The sequence below is a fragment of the Hyperolius riggenbachi genome, chromosome 5 (assembly GCF_040937935.1).
Source record: "Hyperolius riggenbachi isolate aHypRig1 chromosome 5, aHypRig1.pri, whole genome shotgun sequence".
In the NCBI taxonomy this organism is placed as follows: Eukaryota; Metazoa; Chordata; class Amphibia; order Anura; family Hyperoliidae; genus Hyperolius; species Hyperolius riggenbachi.
Genome location: NC_090650.1, coordinates 162,528,985 through 162,544,278, shown reverse-complemented (window position 1 = coordinate 162,544,278; position 15,294 = coordinate 162,528,985). Strand labels below are relative to the sequence as shown.

The window sequence follows — 15,294 nt, the reverse complement described above, 5'->3', positions numbered from 1 at the left end:
GAGCTAGACCACATCAGTATGAAGGGAAGGTGGCAATCAACATGAGAAGTGCTTGCAATCACTCCGACAGGAGCCAGGGTGCAGTTAAAGTGGGTGATGAAAATGGAATTCCAGAGAAAAACTCTCCTTTTACAGGAGGAAAAATACGATAAATCCCTGTGTACTTTACTGACTTTTAAAGATTGGGTCAATGTGTAAATGGTCTCACAAGATCCCCAGGTGGGTACATTAGCCAGAGTAGGAATGCCTACCAGATCACTCTGCTCTGGAAGGTAAGGGGAAGCTATGTCTCCCTTTCATTTCATGATCCCACTATCACTGCTGGTATAGCTTTAGTGTGGGGGTGGTAGCATGTTAATTTTTTTTCCTAAACAAGCATGCAGACAGACACAAATTGGACCGGATTAGCTGCATGCTTGTTTCTGGTGTGTGATTAAGACACTACTGCAACCAACAGATCAGCAGGACTGCCAGACACAAGACAAATAACATGTATATCGTGCTTTTGTATCGCGTCAGAGCTTCGGCCACTAGGATGCGCTCTATAGGTAGAAGCAGTGTTAGGAAGTCTTGTCCAAGGTCTCATACTGAATAGGTGCTGGCATACTGGTATTGTTTAAAAGGAAGAAAATATGGAAGCCTCCATATCCCTCAGATTCCCATGCTTGTAGATTAAGTCTTTGAGCTCTTTCACTTAAAGGTGAAAAACTGCAAAATGTAAAATATGTTCAAACATATACAAATAAGAAGTACCGTATGTACTCGAGTATAAGCCGACCCCCCAACTTATAACCTAAAAAACAGGGAAAAATTATTGACCCGAGCATAAGCTGAGGGTATATCCAGTATAGGTAGCCAGGTGTAGATGTCTGCAGTATAGGTAGCCAGTCATTGGTGCTCTAGTATAGGTAGCTATCTGTAGATGTCTGCAGTATAGGTAGCCAGCCATAGGTGATCTAGTATAAGTTGCCAGGTGTAGATATCTGCAGTATAGGTAGCCAGCCATAGGTGCTCCAGTATAGGTGGCCAGGTTTATATGTCTGAAGTATAGGTAGCCAGCCATAGGCGCGCTAGTATAGGTGGCCAGGAGTAGATGTAGGCAGTATAGGTAGCCAGCCATAGGCGCTCTAGTATAGGTGGCCAGGAGTAGATGTAGGCAGTATAGGTAGCCAGCCATAGGTGCTCTAGTATAGGTGGCCAGGAGTAGATGTAGGCAGTATAGGTAGCCAGCCATAGGTGCTCTAGTATAAGTACCCAGGTGTAGATGTCTGCAGTATAGGTAGCCAGCCATAGGTGAGGTGTAGATGTCTGCAGTATAGGTAGCCAGCCATAGGTGAGGTGTAGATGTCTGCAGTATAGGTAGCCACCCATAGGTGATCTAACATAGGTGGCCGGGTGTAGATGTTTGCAGTATAGGTAGCCAGCCATAGGTGATCTAACATTGGTGACCAGGTGTAGATGTCTCTAATATAGGTAGTCAGCCATAGGTGTGCCCCTTTCCCCCATAGGCAGTGTGTCCCCCTGCCTCCCCTTGCAGGCTGAAAGATTAGATAGAAGGAGGGGGGATCAGCGGGACTCAGCCACGGGCCGACTCTTCCCACTTGTCGGGTCCCCTCTCCATGCCTGAAATAACAGCAGCAGTGGCGGCAGCTGGGTGTCTCACCTTCCAGGCGGCTCCAGGCAAAGATCAAATGCCTCCGGGCTCCTCCGTGTACATTATGGGTAACAGGAAGTAGTAATCACACTACTTCCTGTTAGCCGCAATGTACATGAAGGAGCCCGGAGTCATTTGATCTTTGCCTGGAGCCACCCGGGAGGTGAGACACCCAACTGCCGCCGCCGCTGCTGCTGTTATTTCAGGCATGGAGAGGGGACCCGACAAGAGGGAAGAGTCGGCCCACGGCTGAGTCCCGCTGTGCCGCTAATCCCCTCTCCTTCTATCTAATCTTTCAGCCTGTACGAAAGGGAGTGGGGGAGAGAGGAGGAGTGGTGCGCATTGCCTGCAGGGGAAGTGGAGGCGAACTGCCTGCGGGGGAGGTATGCCTGGCCACCTATACTCTCTTGAGTATAAGCCGAGACCCCCACTTTGGGGCCACTTTTTGTGTCCCAAAAACTCGGCTCGTACTCGAATATATACAGTACGTTTTTTTTCCAGAGTAAAATGAGCCGTAACTTACTTTTCTCCTATGTTGCTGTCACTTACAGTAGGTAGTAGAAATCTGACAGAAGCGACAGGTTTTGGACTAGTCCATCTCTTCATAGGGGATTCTCAGGGATTTATTTTCAAAAGCACTTAGTAAATGGCAGTTGCACTGTCCAACTGCCAAAAAAACTGCAGCAAGCATGGAAGCTGGCCAGCATCATTGTTTAAATCCTTTTTAGGGAATATCTTTATAAAGAATAAAAGCCTTGCTGAGAATTCCCCATGAAGAGATGGACTAGTCCAAAACCTGTCGCTTTTGTCAGATTTCTACTACCTACTATAAGTGACAGCAAAAGAGCTCAGTGTGCTGATAAATTAGACAAGTAGTGTATTTTACACATATTGCCTGTTTGTATGTTATAAAAGCCAGTGTGCACATGAATTCCACTAAACTTTCGCTTTATTTCGTTCTAAGACATTTAAATATAATAACCAATATCTTTACTGAAATTACATTTTAGGTTTTTTTTGCATTTGTGTTTGTTTACATAGTTCTTTTTCTTTGTGTTTATCTTTCCAGATACTTCTAAGAGAAGGGTGCAAAAAAATTTTAGTATCAGACTCATTGTCACTATTAAAGAAAATGCATAGAACTCAGTCGCGAGCTATGCTGGTTGATGGTATGTTTTCCTAAAATTTTGTGGTGTTTTTATTACTGTTATGATTGTAAAGATGATAGCAACTTGACTCAGTGACAGGTACACTGGGGCCAAGGAGAGCAGTGCACCTCGGGGTGCCCCCCCCCCCCATAACAGAAATTGAACTGTTTGCAGGTAGGTTATTTACACACATTTGAAGCTATATTTCTGCTTTCTATCATTCTGAACAGATTCTAATCAGAGTATTACAGCCAGTGAAGATTGTTTCTGTATGCTGGGTGTTCTGGACACAGTCCTCCATTGTAATGCCCACAGTGAAAACTTTTCTCTGTAAATGTCATATTTTCTTCACATAAAATATGAAAAGATGAAAAAAGCCTTTGTATTGCTATTTGCTAGTAATTACTGGAAATATATGTGGCATTTAAAATTTTATTTACCTTTGATATTTGTCCTTTAACTACTTCAGGATCTTTGGTACACACATCTACGCCCTTGTATAATTCACATGCGGATCAGGGGCATAGATATGCATACTGTTTACTTACCGCTGCATTTGTGATCCTCAAACCATTTCTGTTTGCCTCACTGTCACAATCCCCTCCTTCTATGATCAGGGTATAAAAATTAGCTGTTCCGAACCCCAATCACCGAGCCTGTGACTTCCGAGAGCTTGCAGCAATGAGAGGCAAGCCCTCAAGTAAAAAGAAAACCCAAGGTTTTCCTGTTTCTATTAATAGAACATGGTTACAGTAGCACCATCGTGTGGCCAAAAAGTAAAAATACACCCAATTACACATTATACAACTTTACATAGAAAAATTATTCCTTTTTTATTTTATTATTTTTTAACCCTTCCACTACTGCCCCATAGTTGCCTTAGGGACTTTGTAATAGGTCTGTCATGAAGGGTATATTACTGTTAATTTTGCAAATAAAGTTCTGTAATAAGTAATATAGTCTTAAAAAATCTCTAAATAGAAAAAATACTTTATCCCTAAATAGATAAAATATTATCACCATACATTGTATTAGTGACACTAATTTATACATTGTAATAATCGGGACAGTCGGGCAAATAAAATGTGTGGGTTTTGTGTATTGAAGCACATTTTATTTTTAAACTATAATGGTTGAAGGCTGAGAAATAATTATTTTTTCTTTTTTTTCTTATTATACCCTTTACAATGCATTTCACCACTTAAGGACTGCAGTCTTAAAACCCCACGTTTTTCCATTCAGACCACTGCAGCTTTAACGGTTTATTGCTCGGTCATACAACCTACCACCTAAATGAATTTTACCTCCTTTTCTTGTCACTAATACAGCTTTCATTTGGTGCTATTTGATTGCTGTTGTGATTTTCAGTTTTTATTATATTCATCAAAAAAGACATGAATTTTGTCAAAAAATGATTTTTTTTTTTACTTTCTGTGCTGACATTTTTCAAATAAAGTAAAATATATATATACATTTTTGTCCACATTTATTGTGCTACATGTCTTTGATAAAAAAAAATCCAATAAGTGTGTATTTATTGGTTTGGGTAAAAGTTATAGCGTTTACAAACTATGGTGCAAAAAGTGTTTTCCCATTTTGAAGCATCTCTGACTTTTCTGAGCACCTGTCATGTTTCATGAGGTGCTAGAATTCCAAGATAGTATAAATACCCCCCAAATGACCCCATTTTGGAAAGAAGACATCCCAAATTATTCACTAAGAGGCATGGTGAGTTCATAGAAGTTTTTATTTTTCGTCACAAGTTAGCAGAAAACGACACTTTGTGACAAAGAAAAAACAAACTAAAAAAAGGTTTCCATTTCTGCTAACTTGTGACAAAAAAAAAATGAAATCTGCCATGGACTCTCTGAATACTTTGGGGTGTCTACTTTCCAAAATGGGGTCATTTGTGGGGTGTGTTTATTGTCCTGGCATTTTGGGGGGTGCTAAATTGTAAGCACCCCTGTAAAGTGCTCATAGGACTTTGAGCCCCTTAGCACACCTAGGCTGCAAAAAAGTGTCACGTGGTATCGCCGTACTCAGGAGAAATAGTATAATGTGTTTTGGGGTGTATTTTTATACATACCCATGCTGGGTAGGAGAAATATCTCTGTAAATTAGATTTTTGTGATTTTTTTTTTTTATACACAATTGTCCATTTACAGAGATATTTCTCCCACCCAGCATGGGTATGTGTAAAAAATACACCCCAAAACACATTATACTACTTCTCCTGAGTATGGCGATACCACGTGTGACACTTTTTTGCAGCCTAGGGGCTTGATTCACAAAAGAGTGCTAACTGTTAGCATGGCCGTTTTCGCGCAAATTTTTGCGTTAGCGCGCGACCGCGAATTTTCACACGCAATTAAACGTAATTTTCACGCGCATTCATTGTCGTTACGGCACGCAAATGCGAATTTTCGCTCCAAAACGATAACGATTTCGCAAAAAAATTCACGTTTGCGCGCGAAAACATTTAAGTGCGCACGGAAATTCGTGATCGCGCACCAACGCGAAAATTCGCACGAAAACGGCCGTGCTAACAGCACTCTTTTGTGAGTCAAGCCCTAGGTGCACTAAGGAGCCTAAAGTCCTATGAGTACCTTTAGGATTTTACAGGTCATTTTGAGGCATTTGGCTTCTAGACTACTCCTCACGGTTTAGGGGCCCTAAAATGCCAGGGCAGCATAGGAACCCCACAAGTGACCCTATTTTAGAAAGACAACACCCCAAGGTATTCCGTCAGGAGTATGGGGAGTTCATAGAAGATTTTATTTTTTGTCACAAGTTAGCGGAAATTGATTTTTATTGTTTTTTTTCACAAATTGTCATTTTTCACTAACTTGTGACAAAAAATAAAATCTTCTATGAACTCACCATACACCTAAAATGGGGTCACTTGTGGGGATCCTATACTGCCCTGGCATTTTAGGGGCCCTAAACCGTGAGGAGTAGTCTAGAAGCCAAATGCCTCAAAATAACCTGTAAAATCCTAAAGGTACTCATAGGATGTTGGGTCCCTTAGCGCACCTAAGCTGCAAAAAAGCTGCAACCTAATCTAAAACATAGCGTTGACAGATAGTGACAGGGTGTGATTGATGGGTGATTGGGTACAAACAGTGGTCTGAGCGGGTGATCGAGGGGGGGGGGGGTCTGATGGGTGCTGTGGGTGATCAGGGGGCAGGGGGGGGCAGAATCAGTGTGTGTATGTGTTTACTAGGGGGGCTGCCTCCTGCCCTGGTGGTCCCTCGATCAGTGGGACCACCAGGGCAGGAGGCAGCCTGTATAATACACTTTGTATACATTACAAAGTGTATTATATACTTTGTTTGCGGCAGATCGGGGGCTAACAACCCGCCGGCGCTTCTAAACAGCTGGTGGGTTGATGTCGTGGGTGGGCGGAGCCTAATGCCGGCAGATGCGCACACATCGGTGCACGCGATCCCCGGCTAATTAGTCCCCCAGGTGCCGCTGCCAATCGGCGTTACGCGGTCCTGGGGGTGCCACTTTGCCGCCGCCAATAGGTAGTGGGCGGTCGGCAAGTGGTTAAAATAAAATAATTCTTAGTAAAAAGTACCACCTAAAGAAAGCCTAATTTGTGGCAAAAAAAACAATATATAGATAATTTCAGTGTGATAAGTAACAATAAAGTTATCGCTGAATGAATGGGAGGAGCGCTGAAATGTAGAAATTGTTTTGGTTTTTAAGGGAAAAAACCTCTGATCCTGAAGTGGTTAAGTAAGCAGATAGTCTTATCTATCTGCTATGAAGACTCCCTTGTAATTAATGTACCTGGATGACACTTATATTTGCAAAAAAAAATCTCTGTACCCCCTTTTGTATTATCAATGTATGTATGTTCAGTTTACATGAATACAGTCTAAATAGAGTCTAAAGAAGGCTTATTAGCTTACTGTTTCAAACCTCTGTAAACAAAAACCAGCTGTCTGCTGGAATGCACAGCTTCAGAGCAGGGCCGATTCAAAACTGTGCAGTTCTGAATCGTGCAATGGCACTTGGGGGAATTTCCTGGATAAGTATTCATATACGTCAAGGATCCGGAGGGACCCTGAAGACAACGAACAGTGTAGCCTTCATTTTAATATTAATGTTCTATGTAAATCTACAAGTCTCAGACTAGTCTGAGAGGTCATGTTGACCCTTGTGATTCCAGAGGCTTGTATATCCATAGCAAGCAGGGGTTAAGAAAGAAGGGAGAAGGAGGATAACTAGCAGGAGCAGAGCTTCCTCTGCAAACAAACCCAAGGTCATGGCTTGGCTGGATTCTGAGAAACTTCTTTTGAAGGTGGCTGGATTATTTTTAGATCTCCTGCCTGTGCACTCCATGCCTTTAAGTAGGTCTTCCAGCAACTACGACCAGGGGAGGACTGGGTCCTTTTGGCCTGGGAGAAAACACATACTATTTAAGTATTTATATAGAGCCAACGTATTATGCAGCGTTGTACAGTGTATTGTCTTGTCACTAACTGTCCCTCAGAGGGGCTCACAATCTAGTCCCTATCTTTACTAACCTCCCTCATCTCTGCTCTGCTAATTCCAGAAGTTTTGGTACCCCTCCTCCCATCAATGTTGTCACAAACCCACCCAACATTCATGCCTTGCTTACGTGCTTTTTATTGGTGGTCAGTGGCAGTGCATCACTGTCTGTCCACAACCCATTTCACTATAGTAGGACACCCTACAGGCCACATACATACTCAGTACTGTTACGTGAAAAACCCATGATCATAACCTGACTGTAACACCCAGGCAGTTCTCCCTCCCTCCAATTCTCAGTGACCATATACCAGTGAAATTTTTCTTGCTGACTTCTCAGACCTCAGCTCATCCATCCTCAGAGTCAGGCTAAATGTGGTCTCCAGACTCCAGGCAGCATCTCCTTCTCAAGAGGTCAGGCACTGGCAGCCTGCAAGAATCCCACTCTCCTTCAATCCAGCCTCTCTCAAGTCTCTCATGTTACAGCCAGGTCACAGCACATTGCCTGTGACTGACTTTCTGCAGCCTGACCTGGCAGCACCTATCGGAAAGCTCCAATACAGGAGGCGGAATAATCAGGCTAGACTGCCGGGCACCACAGTGGCAGACAGAGCCATCCGGATGCATGCATATATGATGCATCCAGGGCCGCCATCGGAAATTTCTGGGCCCCATACTCGACAAACCTACATGGCCCCCAACCCCTAATTCCAGTCTGCTGAAAAAAAGCTTTTTGGACAGAACAAAATCTCCCCATGCCTCCATGGCAGCACATTGGGTACTGATCCCGCCCCACTACCCCATAGGACCAGTAAATATTTAAATATAATTGAGAGGAAGTGCTCGCTGCCTTTTTTTTCCAGTCCTCACCTCATGGGACCAGATGCCTGCGTTTGCTGCAGAAGTTTTTTATTTTGTCACCTATCCTGCTGTTTCTTGCAGCCACCCTCACATTTTGCCTCCCCTGTGTGAAGACCCTCTGTATAGCCTATAAATTGGGTTCAAGTGGGGCAACCCGTTCTGCTGATCTTGGGGGTTATTGATGTGCCATTGTAAGCGCCGCCGGCGCACTTTAGATGAGGAATGTCGACACCTGAGCTGCGGCTCTGACTTCCGGGTCTCGGCAAGCCGCTGTTGTCACTGGAGCACAGGAGGCTGTGCAGCTCTTTTTGGACAGGCGGAGGACGCTTTCTCAGTGTGCCCTCCGCCGATGTAAGCAGTGACCGCGTGTTTGTATGGCGTGTCAGCGGATTAGCTGACACGCTGAGCATCTATTTGTTGTTTTCAGTTTTGTTGCTTCTGATTGGTTGGTCCTTGTATTTAAGTTTAGTGAGCGCCCCCAGACTTTGCCCATGATGGCATTCAGTTTTTGCTTGTGCTGGGTATGCGCTCACTCATTGCTCTGATCTCTATTGCCGATTGTGCCTGTATTTTGACCAAGCTTATTTCCAGATTGATTTCCTGTTGCCGACCTCCGCTTGTTCCTGACCACGCTCTCTAATTGGATTACCTGTTACCGACCTCTGCTAAGTTACTGGACTTCCCATGAACTCTGCCTGGATTGACTTTGGATTGGATTGACCACGTTATCTGTAAAGTGTTTGCACTGCCTACAGCCTTTCCTTCCCTGTCTGTCATCACCTGTCTATCATCTGGACTGCCTCCAACCCCAGGCCTCAGGTGATTATATATCTGAGTATACTGTGCATTGTATTACTCTTACTGCTTTGCTGAGTGAATACCTTCTGTTGGTCTGCATGCTACATCTACCAGCAGGGTATTGTAGAATTGTACTAGGTAGGAATTTGTGCAGGTATTACAGGCTGGGCTATAGGTCAGTCATATGGGCATACAGCCTGACTATTGGCATTGACTAACAGGCATACTATTGTGGCATAATCACCGCTTACATGTACCTGTATCATGTGTAAACTGTTAAATAGAGTTTTTATATTTGACCAGGTGTCTCTCTTTCTTTCTGCCTTTCTTGCCATCCTGCTGTCTTAGTGTGCGTTCCGGGAGTTTTACTACTGTTCCTGGAGTGCATAGGGGGCAGGGGGGGGGGGGGAGTCTTGCTGTCTCTCGTCTAGGATTGTGCATTGGTTTCAGCATGGTGGGTCGATGAAGGGAAGCGCATCATGTGTTCCAGGGTGAGGCTCAGAATGCGTATTTCCGCTTCCTGGTTACACCTTCACAGGAAATGAAGGCTTTTTAAGCCCATTCAGCTGCATTTTTCGCCGCTGGCATGCCTGCTACCCCACACTGTCGCTGCTACTGCTGCTGCAAATAGCCAACCCTCTTTCATCCTCTCTTTAGGTATATTATTTATCTTGGGGGTCATCTTACACCATGTTTGTTTCTCTGTCTAATCTCACTCTCTCAGTCTCACTATCTCTCTCTCTTTAGCTGTCATTTGTCAACATATCGTGGACACCTATGTGCCCTATACAGATCAGCAACATTTTGATAGGTAGGTGACTTTTCAGGTAAGCGTTACATTTTTGGGAGTGCATTCATCATACTAATAGTCATAATATGACTACTATTTCAGCCCAAGAAGATGTACACATGCCCATTCGAGAAGAAAGAAGTCCACTGGGAAAAAGTCACCTTCTCATTATCATTATTCCTCTCGATCAGCTAGACATCGCTCCAGAAGTAGTTCACCTACGCATCACCATTCTAGTGGATGACGTGCCTTGCATAGGAGTAGATCCCCAAGACAAAAATCTCCTCCCCAAGACTAATCTCGACATAACGGTTGCTGAGCATGTGGCAATGCTGTCACGACAGGAAAGTTCGTCTGTGCAAAATGTTTTTCAGATATGCCTGCTAATCCAGAACATTCTTCAGATGATGTTTCAGAACTCAACAAGAAATCGGTTCAAGAATCTATGAATTCCTATATTGCAAACTTACCTTCTAATGATGACCAGCCGCAACCTAATACTTCCTGAGTATCAGCAGAAGATCGATTGGAAGAGACTGCATGTGGTTTTGATTTTTCCCCCGTTCAGCCGTTTGTAAAATCTGTCAGAGAACCAATTGAATGGGAATCAGATGACAAGCCGGAAGTACCGGAAGAAGAAAAGATACTACAACCATCAAGTTAGGTCCAGAGACACCTTCCCCTTTATGGCAGTTGAAGATGTAATAAAGGAAGAATGGCAGAGACTAGAAAAGAAACCCTCTCTTGGAAATAGGTTGCAAAAGTTGTACCCCTTGTCTAAAAATGATTCCAAACCATTGGACAAACCATTGGACAATGCTCAATGCTTGCAGATGCATCGGTTATTCGTTTGGCTAAACACATGACTCTACACCTAGAGGATGCAATAATGTTTAGAGATGTACTTCACTGAAAAACTGATATGGACTTAAAGAGGAGCTGTTAGGTATAGGGTCTCAGAGAAAAAAAACACATATATCAGTAGCTAAAGATTGGCTGTACTTACATTACATATGCATTTCACTGTCCACGTTTGGATTTCACAAAATTTTTGTATAGTATTTGCAGAGAATGATGCTCCTGACAGCTCATGGCAGGTTCCATGTTTGTCTGTCTCCTATGAAGCCAAATGTGTCGTCATGTCCTCCCTGCTTCCTGATGATTCCACTCACAGAAAAGATCCGTAATGGAAAACACTACTGTGCAGTGAATATTGATTAGCCATGTGGCTAGGAACAATAGCGGGCTCCTGCAGTGTACTCTGCCTGGAGATTTTTCAGTGCTACGCTGTTGTAACATGAGCCTTTACTTTCTCACTAGCAGCCGAGGGGAGGACCCAAGCAGCCCCAGAATGCTTTGCAGTATGGTATGCAGCCTTTCGTCCTTTTGAGAGCTTGGGTCTAACAGCCTTGCAGTTCAGCACACATCAAAAGTAAGAGAGATTTTTAACTTCAGTATTGCCTTTTTGGCTTCCTTCTAAACTGTTTAACACAGGAGAATAGAGGTTTAAATTAGCTTTTGCAGCCTGACAGTTACTCTTTAAGGAAAACTTATGTAGCCAGTTAGAACCGACTAAGGATCTAGTCTTTTTGAGGGCACGGTTTCAGACAGCTTGCAACTCCATCTCGATTCCATTGGAGAAGATTTCTGTTATTCAGGAGAGAGTTCAAGAAATGCTCTGGCTTCCATCCTGCTCAGCAAGGAAATGCCTAAGACTAATAAGTACGCTGTCAGCCACCATACTTATGCTGCCGTGGGCCCATTTTCACATTCGGGGGGTTCAGACTGGTTTTCTAAGTCAATGGAACAAGGAAAGCATGGATCAACGTATTATCCTACTTCGTCCGATGAAGCACAGCTTGAAATGGTGGTGGTTGCATTCCCATGTTCAGCGAACTCCTGAAATGCCGATTGTAATTACAACCGATGCCAGCAAGAGGTGTTGGGGAGCCACCTGCGAGAGTTACTCAGCCCAGGGTTACTGGGACTCACAATTGAGAGAAGCATTGAATTCCCTAGAACTGGAAGCAGTTCTATTTGCTCTCCTTCATTTTCTGGATCAAATTACCAACAAGAATTGTCTTTTGAGGATAGACAACAAAACGACAGTATCTTACATGCAAAGTCAGGGAGGCACACGCAGCCATTCACTCATGAAGATAGTCTGTGCCTCTCGGATTTACAAGCCCTACTCCATAGAGCCAAATTAATCCATGCCATGCACTGATGAGGATCAAACAATCCGAAACAGCCTGTATGCATGTTGGATTATTATGGCTCTGTACACATTAACAAGCTGACACATCATTGCATTCCAGCGGTTCTGGAGGTGTGTTTAGCTTCTAAGGGTACAATGGTTAATTTGCATATATTCAGCAGTGGTGCCTGGGAGACATCTCGAGCTCACTCTAACCTGAATTATCGCAAATTCTTTCTGTTTTAGGAAAGCAAACTTTTGTTTTTCTTAACATCTTAGTAAGGGGGCTTTTAGGACCATTGTAGTCCCTTACACACCCCAATGAGTTCTGGGTCACCATGAGCTTGCTGGTTAGTCTGTGCCTCATGAAGATAGCCGATTGGATTTTTTTCCCTAGCGGAAGAGAATCTCCTGTCTCTGAGGGCAATTTAGATTCCAGGGAAGTTGAACACAGAAGCAGACTTTTTAAGCTGAAAAGACCTGGACAACAACGAATGGTAATTGAGTCAGGAATGTTACTATCTGATATGCCAACCGAGGGGAGTTCCGGACATAGACTTGATGGCATCCAGTCACAATACAAAGTGCCAAAGGTTCTTTGTGAGGTATCCATACAAACAGGCGGAAGCCCTGGATGCCTTAAAGAGAACCCGAGGTGGATCTTCAGGGGGGCAAATGGGACATAGAGCCATGTCTTCTGCCTAATGATATGGCTCTGTGTCCCCCAACAGCCGCTCTCTGCCCCCACCGCTGCGCTATAGCCCCCCGAGTTTAGTGACAAGATTTGTCGCTAACTCGGAGGTAAACACAGGGGAGAGGAATTCCCTGTTTAAAATGCCCGCCAGGGGTGTTCCTGCAGGGTTTCCTGAGCTGCCATTGGGCAGCTCTCTCCCCCAGGCTGTGCCTCCTGCCGCTCTCCTGCCTCTCTGTACGCTATGAGAAACGCACAGTCTCTTAGTGCAGCATCGTGACCCAGAGGTCACAAAAGTCAAAGTGGGCCATTGCGGCCCACAGGAGCACATCGCAGAGTGGCATTTTTTGAGGCTACCTAATCCGCTCAGCCCCCTGGATCAGGCGGCATTTTTTGAGGCTACCTAATCCGCTCAGCCCCCTGGATCAGGCGGCATTTTTTGAGGCTACCTAATCCGCTCAGCCCCCTGGATCAGGTAGCCTACTTTTGTTTCATTTTTTGAGCCCACCTCGGGCTCTCTTTAACAACTCCATGGAACCTCTCAATGGGATATGTATTTCCTCCAGTCCCATTAATACACAAACTATCCCAAGTTAATACGTAAGACTACGCCAGGATTCAGTCACCCTGTTGGCAGTGTTACTGAATTGGACTTGTCGACCATGGTACCCGCTATTATTACATCTAGCGACAGAGAAGCCTCTCATTCTGCCATCCAGCAGATACCTACTGTCTCAGAGGTCAGATCTTCTATCCAAATCCATCTCGACTAAATTTAGCAGCTTGGAGGTTGAAAGGGGGAAACTAGAAAGTTTGGGTTACACTTCTGAAGTAATTTCTAACCTTCTACAAGCCAGAAAACCTTTGACTAATGCATCTTATTACAGGATCTGGGACAGATTTACAGACTTTGCAAAGATTGCCGCTTTTGATCCTTTACCTCCACAGCCTCAACATATACTGTACTTGTCTTTCTTCAAACAGGGTTGGGTAAAGGCCTGAATTACAACGCAATTAAAGTGCAAGTCTCTGCGCTATCTGCCCTTACTCTGATTACAGATGGGCCTTTCATCCTTTGGTCAAACAGTTCCTTCTGGCAGCCATAAAACTAAAACCTCCAAGGAGGACTGTTTTCCCCAAATGGGACCTAACTTTAGTATTGAACTCAGGAACCTTGTTTGAACCATTGGAGGATTCTTCATTAACCCTCCTGGCGGTATAAAAAAATACGCCAGGAGGCAGCGCGGCAGTTTTTTTTTAATTTTTTTTTTCTATATCATGTAGCGAGCCCAGGGCTCGCTACATGATAGCCGCTGCTCAGCGGCATCCCCCCGCCCTCTTCGATCGCCTTCAGCGATCTCCGATCAGGAAATCCCGTTCAAAGAACGGGATTTCCTGGAGGGCTTCCCCCGTCGCCATGGCGACGGGCGGGATGACGTCACTGACGTCGGGACGTCATTGGGAGTCCCGGGCCACCCCTCGGCGCTGCCTGGCACTGATTGGCCAGGCAGCGCACGGGGTCTGGGGGGGGGCGCGCGCCGCACCGTATAGCGGCGATCGGGCGCGCGGCGGCGGCGATCGGGGTGCTGGCGCAGCTAGCAAAGTGCTAGCTGCGTCCAGCAAAAAAAAAATTAAACAAATCGGCCCAGCAGGGCCTGAGCGGCACCCTCCGGCGGCTTACCGCCAAGAAGGTTAATAAATTTGACACTAAAAGCAGTGTTTCTGATGGCAATAACATCCGCTCCTGGGGTCTCTGAGCTTCAGGCGTTGAGCTGCAAGGAGCCATACCTGTCTTTCTATCATGACAGAGTACAGCTGAGAGACCTATGGGCTCTTTCCTACCGAAAGTCTCAAATAAACCACATAAACCAGGAATGGTCTCTTCCTAGGTTTCAAAATGAGGACAGTACATCCTCAAATTGCCTTGATGTGTCCAGGGTACTGAAAACCTATATTTCAGCAACAGATTCATTCTGTAAATCTGACAACTTGTTTATTGTTCCTGCTGGATACAGGAAAGGCCAAGCTGCATCTTCAAGAACATCTTGGTTGGTGAAGTTAATCCAGAATGCCTATCGGGCTATCAATTTGCCTCCTGCTGGCGACATCAGGGAACACTCAACCAGTATACCATCTTCCTGGGCATCCTGCTTCAATGTATCGACATCGAAAATTTGCCAAGCTGCAAATTGGTCATCAATTAATACATTTATTGCACATTATAAAGTTGATGTTTCCTCTGCTACTTCACTAGAGTTTGGGAGAGCAGTTATCTCCTCCTCTATTTCTGCTTTGGAATAAATTTCCAAAATAAATAAGTTTATTTTTCTTCAGCAAACTTTTGTATCCCTCACTTTATTTGTTCATACTAGTTAGATCCCAATGTGCTGCAATGGAGGCATGAGGAAAGCAGTAAATTGTATACTTACCTACCGGTAGTTTTCCTTTCCTAATGCATCCATGTTAGCACATGGATCCCACCCGATTACTCGGTGAGCCTGATAGTTACAAAGACAGCGAGCACCTCCTCTCAATTCTATTTAAATACTTACTGGTCCTATGGGGTAGTGGGGTGGGATCACTACCCAATGTGCTGCCATGGATGCATTAGGAAAGGAAAATCACTATTAGGTAAGTATACAATTTTCCGCTATA

The 15,294-nt window shown here is 44.4% G+C and overlaps 1 protein-coding gene across 1 annotated transcript in view; it reads left to right on the top strand.

Moving 5' to 3' along the window:
• Nucleotides 1-15,294, top strand: part of VPS41 (VPS41 subunit of HOPS complex) — a 1,049,902-nt gene that overhangs the window by 947,854 nt on the left and 86,754 nt on the right. The window contains exon 23 of the mRNA XM_068238292.1: nucleotides 2,724-2,823. Coding sequence (XP_068094393.1) covers nucleotides 2,724-2,823 — 100 coding nt within the window. The remainder of the gene's footprint in view (nucleotides 1-2,723; nucleotides 2,824-15,294) is intronic.